The sequence below is a fragment of the Populus alba genome, chromosome 1, assembly GCF_005239225.2.
Source record: "Populus alba chromosome 1, ASM523922v2, whole genome shotgun sequence".
Lineage (NCBI taxonomy): Eukaryota > Viridiplantae > Streptophyta > Magnoliopsida > Malpighiales > Salicaceae > Populus > Populus alba.
In genome coordinates this window covers 2,675,613-2,698,855 of record NC_133284.1, presented here as the reverse complement: position 1 = coordinate 2,698,855, position 23,243 = coordinate 2,675,613, and the positions used below count along the sequence as shown (strand labels likewise).

At 33.8% G+C, this 23,243-nt stretch overlaps 3 protein-coding genes and 1 non-coding gene across 9 annotated transcripts; 1 reads left to right on the top strand and 3 right to left on the bottom strand.

Annotated features, from left to right (window-relative positions):
- Positions 1 to 590: 590 nt before the first annotated feature.
- On the bottom strand, positions 591 to 7,911 carry LOC118061223 (protein LNK2). Of its 6 annotated transcripts, none has more exons than XM_035074636.2 (11): positions 7,756 to 7,911; positions 7,574 to 7,667; positions 5,950 to 6,295; positions 5,708 to 5,783; positions 4,976 to 5,183; positions 4,718 to 4,807; positions 3,516 to 3,867; positions 3,079 to 3,428; positions 2,853 to 2,995; positions 1,031 to 1,405; positions 591 to 952 (listed from the first exon to the last, which is right to left on the bottom strand). In XM_035074636.2, exons 2-10 carry the CDS (start codon positions 7,595 to 7,597, stop codon positions 1,039 to 1,041), a joined length of 1,956 nt encoding a protein of 651 aa, XP_034930527.1. In that variant the 5' UTR covers positions 7,598 to 7,667; positions 7,756 to 7,911; the 3' UTR covers positions 591 to 952; positions 1,031 to 1,038. The 6 variants fall into 6 exon arrangements, with proteins under 6 accessions (XP_034930527.1, XP_034930526.1, XP_034930530.1 ...); XM_035074635.2 differs by having other exon boundaries at positions 591 to 934; XM_035074639.2 differs by having other exon boundaries at positions 591 to 934; positions 3,079 to 3,419.
- Positions 7,912 to 9,492: 1,581 nt separating this feature from the next.
- On the bottom strand, positions 9,493 to 9,565 carry TRNAR-ACG (transfer RNA arginine (anticodon ACG)). The gene has a single exon. It is a non-coding gene; the product is annotated as a tRNA-Arg (tRNA).
- Positions 9,566 to 10,746: 1,181 nt separating this feature from the next.
- On the bottom strand, positions 10,747 to 12,940 carry LOC118061222 (annexin D4). The gene is made up of 6 exons (XM_035074629.2): positions 12,808 to 12,940; positions 12,261 to 12,433; positions 11,959 to 12,177; positions 11,624 to 11,848; positions 11,405 to 11,479; positions 10,747 to 11,310 (listed from the first exon to the last, which is right to left on the bottom strand). Exons 1-6 carry the CDS (start codon positions 12,842 to 12,844, stop codon positions 11,101 to 11,103), a joined length of 939 nt encoding a protein of 312 aa, XP_034930520.1. The 5' UTR covers positions 12,845 to 12,940; the 3' UTR covers positions 10,747 to 11,100.
- Positions 12,941 to 18,227: 5,287 nt separating this feature from the next.
- Positions 18,228 to 21,545, top strand: LOC118061221 (annexin D3). The gene is made up of 6 exons (XM_035074628.2): positions 18,228 to 18,717; positions 19,036 to 19,181; positions 20,080 to 20,307; positions 20,679 to 20,891; positions 20,976 to 21,065; positions 21,190 to 21,545. The coding sequence occupies exons 1-6, from the start codon at positions 18,642 to 18,644 to the stop codon at positions 21,391 to 21,393; spliced, it is 957 nt and encodes a 318-aa protein (XP_034930519.1). The 5' UTR covers positions 18,228 to 18,641; the 3' UTR covers positions 21,394 to 21,545.
- Positions 21,546 to 23,243: the final 1,698 nt, after the last annotated feature.

The following is a 23,243-nucleotide window of genomic DNA, read 5'->3' as shown; positions in this document are numbered from 1 at the left end:
GAATCTACAGAAGAAGTCCGAGGAATTGTATATGAGGCGCCGTGCCACGTTTGTGGCTATCCTCGAAGAATGGAGAGAAGGAAAGGTAAGTGATGATGATGCTTCGAGACAAGAAGATTTTGTTGATACTGAGATCAGCAATGATTCTACCGATGAGAACATCACTCTCCTCCTCCAGGTTTGATCTCCTCCGCCTCTCTTTCCATTGATCAGACACACAAGTTCAACATCATATGTCCCATCCTTTATTAGCCGGAGCTCTTGCGTGCTGGTACTGACGCTAGCAAGTCAGCAATTGAGTGGAGTTGATGATAAGTTCATACATTACATTAAAAAATTCTCTCAAGGAGTAGATGAAACCCTCACCCGCCTCCGACCTCTGATTTTACCAAAACCAATCCAAATTAAAATTCGATCTAATCGAAACAGATGACATCGAATTAACTGATGAATTGAGTTAAATCTCCATCCCTACTATTAGTATTAGCACATGTAAGCTACATTACCGGCACATTGATTTAGGGCAGGAGACAAGAGCCCAAGTGGTGTAATACCAAAACCAAACCCAAGTTCCATTTGCCCATAATTGGTAGCAGAGGAAGAACAAACTTTTATACTCAAACCCATGGTAAGTTCATAACAAAGATCATTGTGTTTTGGAATCACAATTCAGAAACAAGGGAAAGAGGCCAATGTCACTCAGAGGGTAGGCACATATAAATCTGCTAATAATTATTGGCGTATCACCCTTCCACATAATTAGCAGAAGGATAAAAGCATACAGTTCTGGTGGTAGTAGATATGTAGCTATATAGACGACAATACTTTCAAATCCACAAATGCTACGTTACGCTGCCTGCCAATGACGTTGATGAATCCTCGGCAATATTGGTGTTTAATCTGTGTGACCCTCATTTGATGATGATCCAATGGGCTGACATTAAAAGAAAACCTTGGCATTACCAGTAAATCGATATAACCATCGCTGTAAGCATAACATACTCATGGAAGAGATAAAGGAAGGAATTACCCTTATCTTCATTCAGAGGCTTTAACCTCCCTAGCTACTTCATCTGCAGGTCCATTGTTTGATGCATCCTCCGATGTGTCTAAACAAGGATTGCTTTTACACTGCCCGGCTGGCTGGAAATTGGTCAAGAGACTAGAAAGTTTAGAACCCTGTTGAGAAAAGCTCGGTTTACTTTTTGGAGTGTCAGGCAAGCTTCCCATTGACAGTTTTGCTATGCCCGCTGTCTTGTGCTCACACGGGAGCTTAGTAGAAACAGGTGATTCAGGTGTATCGGGATGTTTCCCAGCGAAATCCACTGGTCTATGAAACAGCAAATGGGCCACAGTCCGGTCTATGGGGTTGGTATCTGTTTCCACTTCAGGCATCTTAATCATCCTGTAGTAGACCATAAAATCGAAGAGGAAAATCACAGAAAGTTTGAGTTTGTTGATGAAGACTTGAATAACAATTTTGTGCCAACAAACTGAATGATTTAACTTGGATAGGACAAAATGTAAAGGAGAAAACTCATTGCAACTGTAAGACAACCACATAGTTGCAGACAACAAAAATTCAAGAGTTTCAGATGAAAACAGCTTATGGTTTTGGTTGGATGTGATGCCCATTTAGACATAGAAGAGCCGATTAGCAGATTATTTGATTTCTTTAAGTTTTTTCTTGCTTGAAATGCAACATGAATCTTTAGATGATTATTAAACTAGAAAGGAAATTAGATTTTGTCTGGTTTAACCAAAACTATGCAAGTTTTCTGCATGGTTGATTCCAGTTAATTTGTACATTATCACCATCTTTGGGTGCAAATCTTTGTTTTTCTTTATTTTGTCCTTCAATAAACTTATTACAATTGTTGAACAATCTTTCCCTCTCTCTAGTAGTTAAATCTAGCAAAATTTCTCAAGTATGTTGTGCCACTCATATAGATTAGGATATCTATGTTTAGTTTTTCCTTCTGGATTTTTCCTTTGCAATTTCTGTTGTGCTTTTGTACTCAAGAGTCCGAGTTCAATCAGACAATTTACATAAATCCAAGTAAAAGTGTTCAGTAAATAGGATACAGAAAATTCCAGAAGACTGAAAAGCTGTGAAGGGGGTGGTGGTCTTCTTCTTCCTACGTGCGAGCATAGGAAACACTACCAGGTGCGTTGTCAGTATTCAGTAAACTCATTTACTTCCCCTTTTCATGCTGCATCTCACAAAAAATCCTAAATTTTGCTTTTTTTTTTCTTGAGAATACAAACAAACAATTTAATCTTCAAAAAAGAAGATGCAATGTAGTTAAGTTTAACTGGGGAGTTTGCATAAATGAGTGGCACAACATACTTGAGAAATTTTTCTTGATTTAACTACAAGAGAAAGAGAGAAAGATTGTTCAACAAGTGTAATAAGTTCAATCAACAACAAATGGAAGGAAAACAAGATTTGCACCCAAAGATGGTGATTATGTACAACTTCCCTGGAATCAACAACTCAGAAAACACAACCAATGGGAGCAAACTACTACATATTTGATCAGCAACTTCAAATTCAGTCAAGTTTATAATGAAATTCTGCGAAAGAGGAGCCTATTATGCCCTGTTTAGATTTTCTTCCACTTCTTAGAGAAATCAAGGCCTAAGTTGAATTGTTTCAGTCACTATTCTCCTCAATTGTAAATAACGAAAATAGCACTCTCAATATTTATTTCTAGCATGACAATGGGAAACAAAAAAAAAACAGTGATGGTGTTAAAAGATCCTAATTTCACTTTCCCATGGAGCAAAAATGTAAAAACAGGATGGATTAAATTTCAAAACAGAAGCATGAGTACAATTCCTTAACCAACCTGGTTTCCTCTTTCATGGCAACTTGTTCACCCCTGCTACTATTGTTTGTACTGCTAGTATCACTACCATAATGCCTGTGCATTGCACTCTGAGCTAACCGGAACATGCTATCCCGAATACAGAGTCTAATTCTGACATCCAGCTGTTGTAAAACATTGGTTTGGAATTGTAACCAAGTTCAAATTACTCTGGCAGGAAAAGAATTCACTTGTAAGTGAAACATACCTTTGAAATCATATCTTGAAGTCTGTAGAGTATTGTGTCCTCCATTGAGTAATCATTAACTGCCAGAGCGATTGTATTGGAATCATCTTGCTCAGTAGGCGAGTTTGGGTCGAATGAAGCAAGAGTACTTAGATCCTCTACTTCTAGGTCAGCTCCTTCAACATGCTGAATTTGATTTTCTTGAGAACATTTTTGATGAACAAGCTGCTGCTGCTGTTTCTGAATGGCAAGCATTGCCTGAATTTGTTGCCGCCTCCTTAATTTTTCAATTTTTTCCTGAGGTGTCATTCTCTGGGGTTTCGCTGGACAGTCATCTAAGTTGTTTATAGGATTTGCATTGCCTGAAGAAACTTTATAACTAGAAACTTTAGGTTGATGAATAAAAAACTAGAAATTTGTTGGAATTGATGAAAATTCTATCACAGGATTACCATTACCTGAAGAAAATTCATAACCAGAAGCTAAAGGTTGATGCTTAAATTCCCCAGACTGAAAGTGAGACAACACAGGCGTGGAATATGGATTTGTCATGCTCCCATACACAGAAGGGGCCACAAATGGATTCGATATTTGCTGGTACTGCAACTGCTCAGGTCCCTGGAGCTGATTCTGTTGGCTGAGAATCGAAGGGGGAGAAGACTGCATAATTTGGGGTGCAAACTGGTTCTTAAATTGACCGGCTTGGATTCCAGATGGAGTCCGGTTTCCATTAAAATCTTGGTATGATTTCAGTTCACCTTTTTCTTCCAGCTTTTTCCGACCTTTCAAAAGCTTCTTTTGCCTGTAAACCTGACCGCAAAACAATAAACATAAATTGAAAAATTACTTAGAATAGGTCAACGTTTTAACCATCTAGGTCTGCAGGGGAGAGTGACCAGGCACAGTTAGAATTTTTATTCAGCGCATGGCTTGTAAGGATAAATTCTCCCTTATTTTCTTTAAATGTAAAATTTTGACAAAACAGATATATGGGCATGTAAAAGAGCTGCTATCGTTCAGAGTAGATTAATGTACTAACTGAACTATGCCAAGCAAACAGAATTTACAAGTCCCTGGGAAGATCAGTGAATTTTATGTTTGAAATATAAATTACTGATCAACCAGGGGAGAATATGACTATCTAAAATAAATGCCTCGAATTTTCACATATTATTCCAGTCTGCTTTGTAACAGAAAACTATGCAATGGCTTAAGTCTAGGAAAACGATATTATAGTGAATTCATGAATTTGGCAGCCTGGATAGCTTAATTAATGCATTAAAGACGTGACGAACTAAACCATGAAAATCCAAATTTACCTAATCTCCGTTGGCAATTCCAGAGAAGTGCTCAGTAGTTTTGGTAAGTTGATATATAAGGTATCTTCTACGTTTCCCAGCTCTAATTAGACTTACTGTCCCTTCAGTCAAATTTAAGACCTAAATATCAAGATTTTCCAATTTTAATTCACTGATATAAGCTTTTCCTGAATCATGAACACAACTCGGAGCACTCAAGAGAGCAGAACAGGGTTCTAAGAACCCAGATTGTATTTAGTGTTTATAGAGTCTAAAAGAAATCCTGAATGCAAAAGGAAATATTCAGTAACATGCTGGTTGAGTATCAAGATTTTGAAAATATCAGAAGTGAAAAACAGTACCTTATTTGTTAATTCATTTGGCAGCACCACATTTTCTGCAGTCAGCTGAGAGTTAGTCGTTGTGTTCTTTCCCACAATGACCAAATCTGTCTGCAAAAAAAAAAAAAAAAAAAAAAAATATAACATGCTTCTCTCAGCTCCTAAATTAAGCAAGATGCATGAATAAGCAAACTCATCACTGAAAATTGATCTCTATACCTATGCCTTTAGCATAGGCTTACTTTTACCTCCTTCATATTCTACATGATCAAGACTTACCTGTGTATTCTGCAGACCACGAGATGCAGGATCGTTCATTTTGCCATAGCCAAGGGTAAACAGCTGGTCATCTTCTTGTGCATCCTCTTGTCTAGAAGCCATGGATATTGGAAAGGGCTCTACCGGACTGTTAGTGATATCTTTAGAAGATGACCATAGGTCATCAGCATTGCCAAGATTTACATTGCCAAATATTGGGTCACCATTGCTGCAAAATCACCACTTGTGAGGATATTGAGTCAGATGGTTATCACTGGTCTCCCAAAACATGAAGATAAAATATAGGAACACTAATGAAAAACAGGAAACCCTCCCATAATTGGACAAGCTCACAATTCCTTAAAAATTCAGTGCTGCTATCTGACATTCTTTCTGCCATTTATACTTGTAATTGAAGATATTGTGCTAATAAAAAATGGCTTCCTTCAGGTTCTTTTCTCAATTAACAAAATTAAGCCAGGATCAAAAACCATAAACATTCAAACAACTAGTCGTTCAAGCTTTTGTTATTGTTTCTTTTAGCAGACAAAACTGGTTTGGAAAAAGATTTAGATCCAAAAAAAGAAGACACTATGTTTTTTAAAAGAGTTTGGTTGCTTTTCCATCACAACAACACTCCTGTACTTCTTTTTGTTTTTCTTCTGAAGTGAAAATAGACTCTATAAAAATATGAAACCTTTCAGACCATCTTTCATTGCAGTGCAGAAAGTAAGAATGGTAACTGTGCTTTACCTAAAAATCCGATCAAGATCATCAAAGCTTCCAATGCTAGCCCAGCCATAATCAACAAAATCACCTTGTTCTTTACCTTTATGGGGATTTTGAAAAATATCAGTGTCCTTATCGAGTTGAGTCATCTCGGCAGTAAGAAAGTTTTAGCATTAGAATGTAGCAATATGCAAGACACTATGCTATCAAAATTTCAAGCAACTCATCACCCTGTCTACATTTTTTCCTAGTAATTGAAATCTCACCACCTGCTGATGAATCAAGTTTGGTAATGTCAGTTAAACTGCTAGGCATTGAAGTGCCAAAGGAGTCCTGATCAGTTTTGGCAGCATTAGATAACAAGCAGCTAGGCCATCGGTCTATATCGACTCCTGAGGCAGAAGTTCCTTCACTGGTGTCAAAGTTCGAACTACTCTCCAACTTTCTTCCATCAGTATCAACTTTAGCCCCGGCTGCTTTCTGCACACCAGAATTAATGGTACCAGCTTCTCCACTAGATTCTTTTTTCTTGCAATAATCTTCGCTTGCGTCTGGAAACGGCACAATATGGTCATCACTATTGTCATTCTCGCCCCATATTATGTTCGTAAGCTGAAAAGATAGTGGGTAAACATCATTACAATATGTAGGATATATAACAAGAATAACACAGCACCATAAGTCAATCTCTGAAAGTTTAGCAATACTATTTTTCCAATCATAATATTCTGAGCAACATGCTAATTTAACAATTTATTTCCTTTAATGCGCATATGGTGTATATTTGTGACTCTGTGAATACGGTGTGTATCATAACTGGGCCATGAAAACCAAGCATAAAACCATCGCAGGCCATCATAATACCAGGCATAATTTGCAAATCACAGAACCTTCACCAAGGTATCCAACAACATCAACGTCATCATTGAAAACAATCTTCAGTTATAATGGCATAATCACAAACTATTTATGATGAGCTTTAAGAGGGAGGATATCACCTTGCACCTCATCAACTGATCCACCAATATTTTTGCATTTTCCATCCCCTCCAAGCTATTTTATCAGGAAAAGGGTGGGAATTGCCTTCAAAGAGAGCTTCTTCTGAACTTCTTTATGTATGAGTCAGCGCAGATGGAATCACCAACCACTATGCTGAGTTTCTCTAATCATCCCAAGCTCTATCTCTCCCGCATCCTAACTTCATCTGCTTCCCACATCCTACATCTGCTCAACTCTTCCTCAGTTCCCCAGCGAAATAAGATTTTTTCCTCCAGCCCTTTCCCCACACATTTCCCACCAACTTCATAGCAATACAGCGCATTGATATCAACTCCCATGTTCAAACACTAACGAAAATCTAATAGTTTGCCACTAAGACCTTCTCCGTATTATTTCTCCACTCTGTCAGTGCGCAGGATTCAAACAATACTCACCTATCCTCCCTCCTCATAGCCTTTCACTTTTTTGTAAATCCCATTCCACAACCACTCCTTTGTCCTCAACTAAACCAATATCTCTCGTCACCTTTAATACAAACTCCATCCAATTTCCACATGAATCACATCTCTTTTGCTTTCAAACACTTGGGAAATTCCTTCAAAACTTCAATCCATTCAATAAAATAACCACACAAGTCACAATTGTCAATTCAACAACACAGCTCTCCCCATAAACAGTCCCCGGACATGACCATACTCTAAAACTAAGCCACAACCCCAATTACATACAGATCATTTGTTTCCACAAACTAGTCCTCGAAACTTCAAAATAGCCATTTTAAACAAGAACAGAGAAATCCAAAAGCAACCCACATGCTCAATTCACAGTATTAACTACATATTTTTAAAAACAATTGAGAAAAAGGGGGAAAAAAACAACTGGGTTAGTTACCTCTTCGTCGTTCCAATCAAACATATCTAAAGAAACCAGAACAGATCACATATCATCTCTTGTAATATCTCACACATCGCCAATCCTTCAAAACCTTGACAAAACAAAAAGGAAACATTAACTTAGGTTATCATAAAAAGCATCAAACCCCTCTAACTACCCAAGAAAACCAAAAACATTACATGCAAAACAAGAAACAGGAATCCTAACACTTGTCGAAGGAGTAAATTCACAGAGTTCTCCAGAGACTGAAACAGGAGTAGGAAAGAGAAAAGGGGAAAGAAACAAAGGATTGTCCAGTTCACGTGAGTCTCGCGTGTGTTTGAATGGCTAGTTGAGTGACACGTGTGTTAAGACAGTATCTAAATCTGTGGTTATAAGTTAAGGATAGATCTATTACTTGAACGTGATTGGGTAAAGCGCTGCGAGTTTGATTTGAATCTCATTTGGATGAATTTCAAGTGAATTTAGGAAAATTTGGTGGGAGGGTCTTAAATTATGTGGCTGTGGTTGCTTTGAGGGTTGTGGGTCGGTTTGTAGGGACCACATTGACCATCTAGTGGTTTTTGTGGTAGCCATGTTTTTTGGTAAAAAAATTATAATGTTTAAGAGAGTGGATTATTTATTAATTTGGTAATGATTTGACGATTAGGGTTTAAAGGAGGGGATTATGTCGTTGACTTTTGTACATGTGATTTGGTATGATTTGCATTTGATTATTAGATTTGAGAATGTTCCCATATAATACAAACTTATTAATAGTTGTAAACTTGAAAATATATAAAACTTATTAAAGTGTATAAAACTTGAACTAGTTCAAGTTAAAAAAAAGATAAACAAAGAAATAATTTGGTTGATTTTTTTTTAAAAAAAAAAAGGCTAATATTTTGATTTAATTTTTTCATGTTTAGCCTAATCAACTCTTAAACCTTAATTAATTTTTCATTTTAAAAAAAATCATTTAAACAATGATTTAAATCGGCTATCCCGACCTATAACACGAAACTTACAATATAACAAGAAATCTCACTCAATTTTTTAATTTTATAAGTTTAAGTCTTGGAATTAAAATCTAAAAAAATTATAATTTTTTAAAAATATACTAGACTTATGTAACATTTATGTTTTTTAAAAAACATTTAGAAAAAAAATTAGTTATAATTGATGTACAAATTATCTAAGAATATTTTTATTTCTTTAGAGAAAAAAAAATCTAAAAGATTGATGGAAGGTCAAGGAGGTAGGTATTAAAATCAAGGTAGTTTGTTCTTTAAAAAAAAAAAAAACTTTATGAATTCTAACTTGAGATCAACATTTTTGAAAAATATTTTTTTAACATTGGATAGTTAAATAGAATAAAAAGAAAAGAAAATGTTTTTTTTTCTCTCTCTTGAAAACAAAAGGAAAATGTTGATAAATAATATTTTGGGCACAAAATAGATCTTTTAACTAGACAAAGAGTTATATATATTTATATATTAAGTTAGAGAGAGTTGAATTAATATGATACATTAGTTGTCTTTAAGATGCAATTTTATGATAGTGAACTGAATTTGCTTTTTCACTATCAAATTATATAGAAAAAAAAATTACAAGAAAATAATTTTTTTAGAAGCAACAATTCAAGTGTGAATAGTTCATTTAAATTTTGATAAAAATAAAATTATCATACCTAAATCTACCCAAATATAATTTAAACTATAGAAAAAAAAAATAATTCTTGAAAAGAAAGATTTTTCATTATTCCTCCAAGCATAGTTTGATGGATATATTCTATGTAAACGATTTGTCTTCAAAAGTTTTAAGAAACTGGGCTCAGGCCCATTAACATTTTACTCATTTCTTTTCCTTGTTACTGGGCCTCGGCATGAAACTGGGCAGGGCAAAACAGTAAGAAGGAAAAAAAACAAAACACAAGTCGACTCCACTGGGGATCGAACCCAGAATCTCTGGTTCCGTAGACCAGCGCCTTATCCATTGGGCCATGGAGTCCTACATGTCAATAGTTCTTCCATAGATTAAAGTAATTATATACTAAAAGGAATCAACTTCACATTTCAAAACTGTGTATTGAAAATCTTGGATGGGTTTGTTATAGTTCTATGTGTATACTTTACATTAATTTTTTTATAATAAAAATTTTAAAATTAAATTTTAATAAAGCTCATGCAAAACTATAATATGTATTAATTAAATAAATATTTTTAAAATTATCTAAGCATGATTTACACCTTCATTCAATGAACTTTTGCTACAAATATGAGAGATAATTTAATTTATTATTCCATATTTACCAAGAAAATTGCAAAAGCTAACATCAAAACAAAAGGAAAAACAAATTATTTTTGTTTTTCCATTCACATATTTCCATGCATCCAATTTCTTAAAATTTGTCTTGTATTCAAATTAGTTATTTAAGTATATTGTTTTTTGAAAGTAGCATAATAATAATAAAAAAAAAATCACACAATTAATAATACTGACTAGAAAAATAATACATTTAGCAAGTAATATCTGAAATTAGTCACATTTCTTCAGGAAAAGTAACAATGGCTAGCCTCATTGCTCTTGACAACCATGTTCCTAAAGAAGATGCTGAAGCTCTCTGCAAAGCTTGTGAACATAGTTTTTAGACCTGGTTTAAGATTTAGGTTCCTAATTTTAACTGAATTATTGGATTTTGATCAGGTTACTGGATTTTCACCGAGTTATTTGGGTTAATTTTTTTTTTTAAATCAAAACGAAGACGTCAAGAAGGACTTGAATGATATCAAGGAACTATAATACAAGAGAAACAGTGTGCCCCTTGATCAGGCAGTTGCCACGGACACTTCTGGGGATTTCAAGGCTTTCCTCCTATCTCTGCTAGGAAAGGAGGATTAAATTTCGTTCTTCTGTTAGCATTTCAGAGTTTTCAGTCACAATTCAATAATGATTTGTGTAGAACTTTCTTTCTGTGAGACTTTGGTTTCTATGGTCATGGTTTTGAGTTCCTATCTGGTTTGACATTATGTAATCCTCTGTTTATGCTCTCTGCAACCTGAGTGACTAAGCGATGAAAGACTTCGGAAAGTACCTTCTGCTTTTCGAGCACTATCTGCAGTGAATACAACTACTGTGCTATCTGTAAATGAAAGGTTGCTGAAGAAGAAAATTTAAACAATTTTGCTGAAGAATCAAATTCCCAAATCTTTTTATTAGAAGAGAAACAAGAAATTATCAAATTATATCAAAGAAGAATGCTCAAAGTTACAGCATGTGGTATCTCCATCCCATCCTCACCATTTCACTGTCTCTCTCAGTTGCCAAATAGAGCCACATACATTGCAGTGTCACAAGAAAAAAACTGGGAGGGTGATACCATGAGAGGAAAGAATTTCCATTTATTAAGGCATCACCTTATGCTAAAACAACTCATAAATGCAGAAGATCACATACGATGAAACAAAGATCAAAAGAGAAGATGAACATTAAAGCCAGACTTCAACATTGAATCAAGATCCAAATAACAATATCCGTCTTTTCAATCAATTATCTCTTGTTATCAGGGTAACCAAGAAATCCCTGTAGTTCCCACTTGCTTTTTCTTCAATTTTCTTGGATAGAGAAACTCCAAACAAGTTCATGTATTCTTCTTTAATCTCCTTCATATCCACATCTGCTCGGGTCACAATTACTCGAGTCAGACCCTTTTTGGTGTTCTTGTGTGCATCACTGCTCATCGCCTCATCCAAAACCTAAAGAAATGAAAAATTTATAAGCAATGCAAAAGAATGTGCACAAAATGCTGTACATTGACTGGCAGTCTGGTTGTGGCTTTATCTTAATTACCTTGCTGAAATATGCATGAGAGGTGCATAAGCATTCAACTGTCTCTTTCAAGATCAAGTCAGAAGCATCAAGATCCTGAACAAAGCATGAAAGCAGCCAAATTACTTTGAATTCCTTTCATCTAACTCTCAGAAGATCCCTCAAAACTATATAGTTAGTCCCTTTTCTGTTTCTAAAGCCTGTTACAGTTACAAATAGGCACTTAGTTGCTTGTCATACCTCATGAATATTGTTTCCAGAAACCTCCTTGTAGTGTTTGTACACTACTTTGAGATGAGCCTTGCTTCTTGTTGATAGTATTCTGATCACTTCTTCATCCTCAATGGGGTTCTTCTTGTTACCATTCTTAATAGCGCTAGCAAGTACTTTAGCTTCAGATTTTGCAGCGTCTTCCTTAACCTTTGGGCCTTCATACCTATAGGCACTTACAAGTGCTACCAAAAGCTGTTCACAGGTCATGAAAAAAATCATATCAGATACCCTCTCTATCACATCAGAATAATATTCATTTCATATCGAATGCTATCAAGTCCTATGCAAACATTGTCATGTACCTTGCGCTCACTGCCATGGATGTGGGTGGCAACATCTTCTTCAATGGATTGATCAAAGAGAGAATGGTAAGCTTTTCTAGCTCCTAACAGCTCTTCTGATGATCTTGTACAAGCAATCTCTACAATCACACCATAAGATTGTGGACCCTTCTTTAATGCCTCCTTTACCAAACGAGCATCTCTTTCCCAAGGATGCATAGCCCAAAGCACTAAAGCATTCTAGAAAATCACACAAAAGAGTCACAAATCTTGCTGTCCTGTAACTTCTATAAGAAAAGGAGAACAAAGTTATGAAGAAGTACCTTAAATCGCACGAATTCATGCTTAAGAAGTCTGACACAGTGATCATTCCAACGTTCAAAAGATCGCTCATCCTCTATGAAAAGTTGGGGAGTTTTTTTTCTGAATAATGTTCTATGTTCAGGATGTGATTTCCCCAGATTTTCTATTAATGACTTCTCATCAACTCCAAGTCCTGTTTTAAGAAAATAATAAACATGACCGTATTCAGTCTCTTCTAATTAACAAAAAGGGAGTATGCCGATATATAAAGAAGAGTAGACCTACTAGCATAATAAACTAAGAACAGCTAGATAACAGTTTTAAAGCAGAATGCTTCCACCAAAAGAGATTTTGACGACACAAAATGTGAAAACAGGAAGCATTCTGGGCTGAAAACTTTGATGACGCGATCATGAACCAACATGCAAACAATCAGGTTGCAAGAAGGGTTTTATAAATGGCTTATGAGCCATGGAAACAAGGTTTTGGGCAATGAATTTGGATGTTCTCCTATTGGTTTATGAAGGAAAACTCAAGCTGAAAGAGATGAAAAGAATGAGAAAGAACCTGTGAAAGCCTTGGCAAGAGCTTCCAAATTAGCCATCTCTTACGGTTTCTATGTGTCTTTGATGGAGTGGGACATCAAGGAGAAAGACATCACCTGCATTTATATCACCCTGAGAGGGTATTTTTGTCAGTGAACTAGAATAAGGGCTTCTTAGGAACTTAAACCCTTTATTAAAGAACAATTAATGGGAAGTAATATAAAATAAATTAAATAATTATGAAGGTAAAATTAACGACATTTAAGTCCCTAATTAGTGATCTGAAAGACTCTTTCATTAATAATATAACTCCTTCAGTATTCTTCAAAGGCTTTGAAAGCTAATAACAGTGTTTAGTTAGAGCTCAAATCCATTAAAGGCCTGAATTGATTATTTTTATTTAGAGAGTTATAAGCAATTAATACAGCATAAATAAAGTATTCAATCGGTGATGCTTTGTTTTTCTTTTGCACGGAAGTCCTTGTATTTTGGCACAATTCTTTGTTCGACCCAATTCTTTTTGCAATTTATAGTTTTCAGTGCACAGTTTCTGATTTTGCATACTTAGCCCTCTCCAACAACCATCTTTTTATTAAAGAACTCTAAATGGCGTGGGGAAAGCACCTAGCTTCCCCATGCCTTTTAATTATACTTAATATTATTATTATTATTATTATTATTATTATATATAATAATAATTATTATAATTATAATTATATTATATTTTTTCTCTTTTTTGTAGCAGCTTTTTTTTTTTGTTTTTTTTTTTCTAGGGTTTTTTTTTCCCACTTTTGTTTCTTCTTCATTTTTTTTACATGTTTTTTTTCTTCTTTTTTTTACCCAAATTGACTTCTTTTTTTTTTTTTTTAATTTTTTTCAAAATTATCTTTACTAATTTTTTTAAATATTGAGCTGGTTGAAAATTTAACTATGTAGCTTTTTTCCTTTTTTTTTTCTTTTAAAACACTGTAGATTTTCTCATGAAACACTATAGATTGTTATAGTGTTTCCATTGATGTTTTTTTTTCTTTCGTATTTTTTTATATTTGTCAAAAATTATCTTTATTGATTTTTTTTAATACTGAGCTGGTTGAGAATTATAGTTGTATATTTCCTCACAAAACACTATATATTGCTATAGTGTTTTCTTAAGTGATTTTAATATTTAGCTTGTTAAAAATTTAGCTTTAACTTTCCCCACATGTTTATTTTTTTATTTTTTTTATTTGCTTTTTGCTTTTTTTTTTCTTCCAAAATTGTCATCTTCTTTTTTTCATTTTTGTGTTTTGTTTTATAATTGTTTTTGTCGATTTTGTTTTTTTTAATATTGAGCTGATTGAGAATATAACTTTGTAGTTTTTTCCTTTAAAATATTGTGGATGGTAACAATTTTTTTTATATGATTTTTTTCACAAATCCACAATAATGCACAAGCATGGCACGGCATGTCACGCCTTTTACTAATATATTTACTATTATTATATTGTATTATATTATATTATATACTATTTTGTTCCTTTTTTTTTCTTTTTAATTTTTTTAATGAATTGTTTTGTTTGATTTAGTTTGTTAATGTTAATTTTTTTTTATTTAGTTATCAGATTTTCATGATACGAATCTTGGGTTGATGGGTTAGCCTTATTTGACAAGTTATTTTTTTCATTTAGTTTAGTTTGTTAAAGTTAATTTTCTTTCTATTTAATTATCAGACTTTCATACTTTCATGACACGTGTCCTGAGCTTGACGGGTTAACTTCGTTTGATGGGTTAACCTAGTTTTCTAGGTAAACCCGTCATTTATTTTTCTATTTAGTTATCAAACTTTCATGATGTGAATCCCAGGTTTTACAGGATAACCTGATTTAAATTAAACCCAATTAATTTTTTTTTCTTTTTCTTCATTATTTCTTTGACTTTTATGACACGCTGCAGCCAGGCTCATCCAAAATGAACATTACTCTTAGGTCAGGCGTTGCAGCCAAATCCAAGTTTCCTGGATATAACTTTGTAGAAGAACCCAAGATTTTTAAATTTTTATTTGTTTTAATATTTTTTATGCAAAAAAAATGACTCGCGGCATCGCGCAGGTCAAGTGTCTAGTATAGATTTATGAGTTGAAATGACCAAAATAGATACCTGCTTCCTCAAATAATGCAAGCAGCAAGGTTAGTTTTATTTTATTTTTTTATAACCTTGGTATTTGGTCAGTTTAAGTGCATTACGACTAATCCTCGAACTTATTAAATACACTACAAACTCAATGAATAGATAAGACATCTCAAAGGGATAACAAATATACACAAAAAAAAAAAAATCAAACCCGGATATAGAAAAATAAAACAAGTACTCAAGCGCAGCAGCAAGGTTATTTTATTTTGTCATGTTCACAGTCAAGATTTCTGGTTTAAGACTAATCCGAATTTGAAGATTACTCTTAAGATTCAAACCACACGATCTTCCAATATCTTAAGATTCGCCTTATTTATACCTAATCCGCTAATCGGAATGTTAAAGAATTCTAGTTTTTCTAGTTTGCCCTAATATTGAGTTAGAGTTTCTTTTTCTTCTTTTTCAAGGCTAACAAAAAGCTGTGCAGGCCATCATTATTGAGTTTCAAGCAACTTCTGCTGCTTCATTTTCTCTCTAAAGTCATGGCATTCATCAAATCATTTCTTTGCTGCTAATTGCTCTATGCCATTCCCCCACCCCTCCTGGCTACTTTTCCTTGACCATGCATGCCAGAAACTTCATAGCTCTGACTGCGCCTGCCTTCTTTTTATAATCCTCACATGTAACAGGCACGCAAGTTCTTATTAATCTCCTCCTGATGACATGTAATGCCTTATCCATAACATCCTTGTCTTCTTAAATCTACTTCAATTCCGTCGAAGAAGCGACAAAAGTAGGTTGGCTGGTGTTAACGTTTTTATATATCAGATATCAATCATCGCTACAGCTAGCTAAGCATGGCGCCACACATGAGTTGTCTGATATTTGACAGCAATTAATACAAGACCCCCACACGCACACAGCCCTCTCTGTCTCATCGAAGGAGAAGCCATCTTGTTGATGTTTTCTCTGCATGGATTATACCTACTGATGGGAGCTGGCTGTTCGTTGTTCGTCGGGTGAAAGAAATCATATATTAATGCTTTGTGCCCTAGACATGGCCATGAGCATGAGCATGATCATATGTGGGATATTATCCTTGATTATAGAGAGTTTCAGATCCTCATATGGTGGGAAAAAAATTTACTAAACATGTTTGGCATGTGGCTCGTATCTCTGAAACCTATCAGCAACAACAATAATTAAAGAAAAGCTCTCACGCCTGTTTACGGCCATGATCATGAGATTTTATTTCACATTTGTAAGCCAAGAAACTGGAATTTTTTTTTTTTTTCTGGGCATTCAACATGCTGTCAAATCATATGAAGACATCGTAGGGACATCCTATAGGTGGAAGTAAGGGTTTTAATGGAAAAAAAAGGGCTGAGAAAACAGCAAGAAAGCAATTCATGAACTGAAAAAATTGACCTTAGAAATGCGCGTTCTTGAAATATTCTTATGTTAAAACTTCAAGACTTGGCATTCCCATTGAACATATAACATATTATTTTGATTTTTTTTAGAATTAATTAAATAAGATTTTGATCAAGGTTGTGTGTTGATTTATTAGTTAACAAGGTTATTTTCTAATTGATTTTTTTTAAAAAAATATATTATCTTAAATAGACTAGGTTTAATAAGTATAACATAAATTATGTTTATATTTTTTTGTATTTTTTTTTGTTTTTTATTCCTTCTTAGAATTACCCTGCACGCAAACTTGTTTGCTAAATAAAGTATATTTTGTTATGAAAATATGGTTGTAATTTTTTTTAAAGTATTTTTATTTGAAAATGTATCAAAATAATATTTTTTTATTTTGTAAAAATTATTTTTAATATTAGTGTATTAAAATAATATAAAAATTTAAAAAGAATATTATTTTAAAGAAAAAAATTATTTTTTTTTAAATATAAAAATAAATAAGACACGACATCATTAATAATAATAATAATAATAATAAAGTAAACAATGCCAAAACGTGTTTCACAACAAAGTGGAAACGAAAATGCACAAATGCCTTTCTTCGACATCTTCTGACCTCGAATTTCGAGATGCAGAAATGTTTGTCCTCGTGTAATGAGAGGATTGGTCTGCAATGTTTAGTGATTGTGGTCGAGGCAGAACTATCTAGATCCTGACATCATGATGATTCCTTTATTAAAAAGATTGTGATAAGGTGGGAACAAAGAAATAACCATGTGGGGGTATTTCAATCCTGTTTTTATCCACGTTTTCAGAAGATTTTTGAAAAAAATAAAAAAATAAAAAACTTTAAAAAACAGAAGTATATTATAGCCTTGCGAAGTCGAGAATGAAGCCATGGCATGCATCATTATTGATACGGGTCCAATGCAGATAAGGTTACAGCTCATGCCTTCACGTTTTTTTTTTTTTTTTTCCTTTTTATTAGTTGGTATATCTTTTACAAGATACTGCATTAAAGCCATCCAGTTTGGATGGGAATTGATGGTGATTTATGGGCCGGAAATGTCACTCTCTTCTTTCTTTATTCTTCTGTAGGTCCGCCTTCAACTACTTCCAATTTTGTTGATAAAATTGCTTTTCCTAACTAAAATCTCTGGTGGCCGGAGATGCCTGTCAGGTTTCTTGCCCGGCAGATCAGTTCTATCAGCTCAGATCGATGGCAAATGAAAAAACAGCAATCATTTTGTTTGAAGATTGCACTGATGGCAATGAAGAAACGGGGCCTGCAGCAAAGCTCATCGGAGCTGCTTCCTGAAAGGATCTGAAGATATTATTATCAGAGGAAAATACCATATCTTATACCATCTTCACCTTCTTCGATGGAGAAAAGAACACATGGAGGATTGTTAGTGTGAATTCAACTTGGAAGGACTCGATCAGTTGTGCCAATCAGTTCATACCAAACAAGAAAAACTTAGAAAAATAATTTAGAGCAAACACAGATGATACACGTGATTCTTTGACCATATAGGGCTAGAAAATGTAGTCAGAATAAAACGAAGAAGAGCCATGAACACCAGGAATAAATTATGAAATACATTTTCCTTAACAACCCATATGTATGAAGCAGGTTACAAGAACAAGCCATGGTTCTTTTTTCATGAGAAAAAAAAAAAAGGGAAGCTTCCAACATTTGTTTTCAATAATTGATTATCTCAGTTAAAGAAAAGACAAAAAAAAAAACATCAATTAATTAATATGAGCATTTACTCCCCATTTATTTTGCTTTTGACAAACTGTCCCACAGACCTTAATTAGCTCGCAACTAAATCAAATACAAATATTTCATGGCAACAAACATGAAATTTAAAAACTCATAGAAGTTATCACAAATATACCAAAAACTAATGGCTCTACTGCAAAAACTCATTATACAATGATTCATAAGTTAATTTCCTAAACAGCTCTTGCCTTCTGTTTTTTTTTAACTGCTGACTGCTGTTATGCAAGAACTGAACAGGTTGCAAGGTTTTTGGCAGAGGGGCATTGGTGTCCAATAAAAGAAGTTCGGAAGTCAGAACCCCCCAGCTCTTGCTTGCTTTTAGGAGGGAAAGTAGAAAGAGAAGGAAACAACATTAAATTAAACTGAAAAACAGAACTGGAAGTACTCACTTCTTCTTCTTCTTCTTCTTCAGATTGAATGTTGTCTTAAGATAACAAATTTTCTAACCTTGACCCACGAAGAAAAACGATAATAAAGACACCGCATTTCTTAATTAGGCTCTGTTTGTTTCCAGTGAAAATTATTGGGAGGAAAAAATGGCTACTCTCAGGGTACCAGAGGTTGTTCCTTCTCCAACCCAAGATTGTGAGAAACTCAGAGATGCCGTCCAAGGTCTCTCTTTTTTCTCCTTTTGTTATGTGTGTGTGTGTGTGTCAGCCTTTTTGTGTTTGCCTGCATGTCTTTAAGTTTCTATGTATATGAGAGCAGAAAATGTTGAAAGAAGATTTTTTTTTTTTTTCATTTCTTTCTGGGTTTTGATTTTTTTTCTCCCACTGATTTATCTTCCTGGGATCTCTGAATTTCTAGATTTTCTGGTCAATTGCATGTTCTTTTTCCATAACTTACTTACTAATGTATTTAGAGGATGAAGAAACAGAAGAATATTACCCATTTTTCAGTTTATTGATTCTGTTTGGTGATTGTCAATAGGATTGGGGACAGATGAGAAAGCAATTATATTGATTTTAGGACATAGAAATGCAAGTCAAAGGAAGAAAATCCGAGAGACGTATGAGCAGCTTTACAATGAATCCCTCATCGATCGTCTCAACTCTGAGTTATCTGGTGATTTTAGAGTATGAATTTGTTATCCCTTTCTGCAGATTTATTAATACAAGTTGAATTGAGAAATTTCCAAGTATCATAGTTGTTGAATTCTCTGTTTGTCGGAAAATATTGTCAAAATGTACAGAAAAGTTTGCTGGTGAATGAGAAAAACAAACATGAAACCCCTGAAATTTGATGCCTGAAAAAAAGAGCAAAAAAGACAAGAAAAAAAAGAGGAGTAAACATTTGAAATTGAAAACACCAATATAAGGTTGCAAGCCACGTTGCTTGTGACTATAATAAACTGTTTGCTAGTAAGAAATAAGACTATTTTTTTTAGTTCATGTAAAACATGCTTGCCTATAACATGTAGTAAGAACAATGAGACTAATTGCAGCCTTGGTAAGGAAATCTGCTTTGTGCAAGTTAGTTTTTCTGCAAAATGTGTGTATCAGACTTTTTGGCAGAAGAAAGTTGTTAGAATGCAGCAAATCAAGGCTATGTTTGCTTTTCCCTCAAAGAGAAAAGGAGGTCGAAAATATTGGGTTTTTTTTTTTTTTTAGTGTTTTAAGACAGAAGAGATAGATAAAGAAGGATAGAAACGTGTTTGGTTGGAAAGACGGAGATACGATCGTAAAATTAATTTATGTTATTTCGAAACAGGAAGGATATGGGACATGTCTACCTTAGAAAACACGTTACACCTATTCTAGAATATGATTAACTGAATCATTGAATCAAACCCTAATTTCACTAAATCATTTCATTCAAGTAGACATAGCGTTCATTCATGTCATTACATAGACTCCTATCGAACAATTTTTTTCATAAAACCTTAAGTTTGTAAGACTTTACATTGAGCTTTGGTTTCACAAATGTCAATTCATCCATTGACATCTAACTCCTAAAGCTTTTGATATGTAACAGAAAGCGGTGATCTTGTGGACCACCGACCCCCCAGAGAGGGATGCAAAACTGGCAAATGAAGCACTGAAAGCTAAGAAGAAAGGCATGAAACAGCTGCAAGTGATAGTTGAGATAACATGTGCATCATCTCCTAACCATCTTCAGGAAGTAAGGCAAGCCTACTGCTCTCTTTTTGATTGCTCACTTGAAGAAGATATTGTATCCGCAGTCTCCTTGCCACTCAGAAAGGTAAAATCCCTGTAACAGGCAATGTAGACTTGTTCTATGTGATCCAACTACTCACCTCATGCTTCGAAAGGGGAGATTGCAAACTCTAAGAATTGACTACCGGCATGTATACTCGTGACATTGTGAATCAGGATGTACTCATTCAAAAGTAAAGGAAAAGTAACACGAATCAGAACAAGCTAGCGATCAACATCTTAGGTGTAATGTGGATGGCATTGGCATTTTAAATTGGAAATTTGTCATCTAGATGCATGGCCTGGGCATAATTAGCTTCATAAATGAGAACTACTGGCAGCAAAGATTCACATACCTTTGTTAGCATTTTAAACATTTTCGTAACATTAACACGACCTAATGCTGGCATTGAGCAGATTTTGGTGGCTGTAGCAAGCTCTTACAGGTATGATAAAGAACTGGTGGATACGAAAGTCGCCAACGCAGAGGCAGCTAAATTACATGAAGTCATCAAATCAAAGAAATTAGACCAGGATGACATCATACTTATACTCAGCACTAGGAACTTTCATCAACTAAGAGCAACTTTCGCATGCTACAACCAGAGCTTTGGAAATTCCATTGACCAGGTTCAGCTTCTTCAACTACCTAGAGTGAAAGGTAGTTTTGTTTAATACATTTTCTGGACAGTTTTCTGAGCAATTCATTTGCAGGACATCAAGAGTTGTGGAAAGGGAGATTTGGAATCTCTTTTGAGAGTGGTAATTAAGTGCATAGACACCCCAGAGAAACACTTTGCGGAGGTATATATTTAACTGTCTTCATAGCTGGATGTTCCCTCATCTTAAACAAGTCAGCTTCAAAAACCATTCTTTCAAGTCACTTTCTCACATCATTTACGGCATTGGTGTTAAATGCCATTGACAGGTCATTGGAGAAGCCATCATTGGGTTCGGAACAGATGAAGATTCACTGACTAGAGCAATAGTAGCGCGAGCTGAGATCGATACGATGAAGATCAGAGGGGAGTATTTCAACATCTTTAAAACCAACCTTGATGGTGCTGTTACTGGTGATACTTCAGGAGACTATAAAGACTTCTTGATGACCTTACTTGGTGCAAGAATCTGATTCACTCTCTGTACATTTGTCTATTTCTTATACCATTTGAGATATTTGGACTGTGTGCTTGCATCATTTAAATAAAATTTGTATCAGACCTGCATATTGCCTGCTTGAACATGACTTGAACCTCTATGTGGAGCTGTGATTTATTGGTTTTATTTGCTGTACAGAAGTTGCTCCAAGTGATCTTTTTACCTCTTTTTTCATGGAAAATTAGATGGCGAGTAGCAAGCTGCATATTATGGAAAGATTGATGAGAAAATAATATATTTTTTAGAATATTAAATTAATTATTTGAGCTCTTCAGGAACAACTGATGGAGCCTCAGAAGCTTGTTTGGGCTCCATCAATCTAAAAGTGTCTTTTTAAATATAAAAATCAAAGCCCACAAAAGTTTACAAAGGGCCGATGAGGCCTATAAGAGTAGATATGCTGAGGACAAACTACCCAAGCAAACTTAGGAGGCTCAAGATATTGATTGGCATTGCTGCTGGTGTTTTTAAAAATTTTCTGAATTATTTTGTATCTTAAATTAATATTTTATTATTATTATTTTAATGTGTTGATATACAAAATAAAAAAAATATTATTTTAATACATTTTTAAAATAATTTTAAAAATAATATCCGATCATAGTATTAAATAGACTTTAAAATTCAAATCTAGATAACAAGTGGGCAACTATATTATATAATATATATAGTTGCTGACTTAGTTTTTTGAGTCATCCAATCAAGCATTGTTTCTTTGTTATATTTTTTTTGTATTGTTCTAGTTAGATCTAGATTAAATTATTAAAAATCCAATCAAATCTAGTTTGATTTCAGTTTTTCTTTGTTATATTTTTTTGTATTGTTCTAGTTAGATCTAGATTAAATTATTAAAAATCCAATCAAATCTAGGTTTGATTCCAAGTTTTTTAGGTCAAATTATCGGGAAAGATTGAGTTTAGCAACTATATATTATATTAAGAACAAGTTATTTTCATGTTGGATTTTAAATAATCAATCAGCAACCAGATTATATATTCACACAAAAAATTCGTATGATGAATTTGAATCCTTGATGATAATACAAGGAATATACTCATTTTTACAACCAGCAAAGCCTTCAAGAAGGTGTGGCATGATTGCTAGCTATCTTACATTCAATTCTATGGAGTCTTGCGCCAAAATCTGATTTATCTTTTAACAAATAGAAAATCCCATTGAAATTAAATTCTTCTCACTTCATTATGGAATGGATTAAAGAAATTAAGGGTTAATGTTGTTGTGAGCAGATCAAAATCCATGCATCTCCTAATGAATAAAAAAATCCATTAGTTTTAAATCAAATTATAATTACACACAGCTTTGGAAGGAATCAATAGCTTAATTTGGAGATGAACATTAGCTCAAAATTTGAATTAAAAAAAATTAATTTAATTGATTTTTTCTTTTAAAATTTGAATTTAATTGACCTGATTAAAATAAATAAACCGATTGGTTTATTTTGATTTTACATTTGTTTAAAATCAAATAAATTTAATTAGAAAAAAAATAATATAAAAATAATAAGAATTTTAATGAGTAAAAGAATTGTAAAAATAAATTTTAAATTTTAAATTTTATTTATTTTCATAGAAAAATTATTGATAAATTACCTGAAAAATTTTAAACTCGATTCAACGATTCTTTTTATTTTAATTTTAAAGAACTAATCTAGTATGATATGATGAGACTTCTCTTGGATGTAAATATATCTCATTAATTCATAAAACTACATGATAGTTCAACCACATGATTTGCTTGGATTATATTCCTTTCAAGTAGTGTTGACATCCTTGTCTAAATACTCAAATCCTTCATTTTTTACAA

Bases quoted from the DNA above. Each gene is read 5' to 3' on its own strand.
- LOC118061223 (XM_035074636.2), bottom strand. From the start codon at position 7,597: ATGTTTGATTGGAACGACGAAGAG. The intron at 5,784-5,949 runs GTGAGATTTCAA...ATCCCCATAAAG, and splicing joins ACTTGATTCATCAGCAGGTG to GTAAAGAACAAGGTGATTTT. The intron at 4,808-4,975 runs GTAAGTCTTGAT...TTTTTTTTGCAG, and splicing joins GTGGTCTGCAGAATACACAG to ACAGATTTGGTCATTGTGGG.
- LOC118061222 (XM_035074629.2), bottom strand. From the start codon at position 12,844: ATGGCTAATTTGGAAGCTCTTGCCAAGGCTTTCACAG. The intron at 11,480-11,623 runs GTATGACAAGCA...TGCTTTGTTCAG, and splicing joins CTGGAAACAATATTCATGAG to GATCTTGATGCTTCTGACTT. The intron at 11,311-11,404 runs GTAATTAAGATA...TCATTTCTTTAG, and splicing joins CTCATGCATATTTCAGCAAG to GTTTTGGATGAGGCGATGAG.
- LOC118061221 (XM_035074628.2), top strand. From the start codon at position 18,642: ATGGCTACTCTCAGGGTACCAGAGGTTGTTCCTTCTCCAACCCAAGAT. The intron at 18,718-19,035 runs GTCTCTCTTTTT...GATTGTCAATAG, and splicing joins ACTCAGAGATGCCGTCCAAG to GATTGGGGACAGATGAGAAA. The intron at 20,892-20,975 runs GTTCAGCTTCTT...ATTCATTTGCAG, and splicing joins TTGGAAATTCCATTGACCAG to GACATCAAGAGTTGTGGAAA.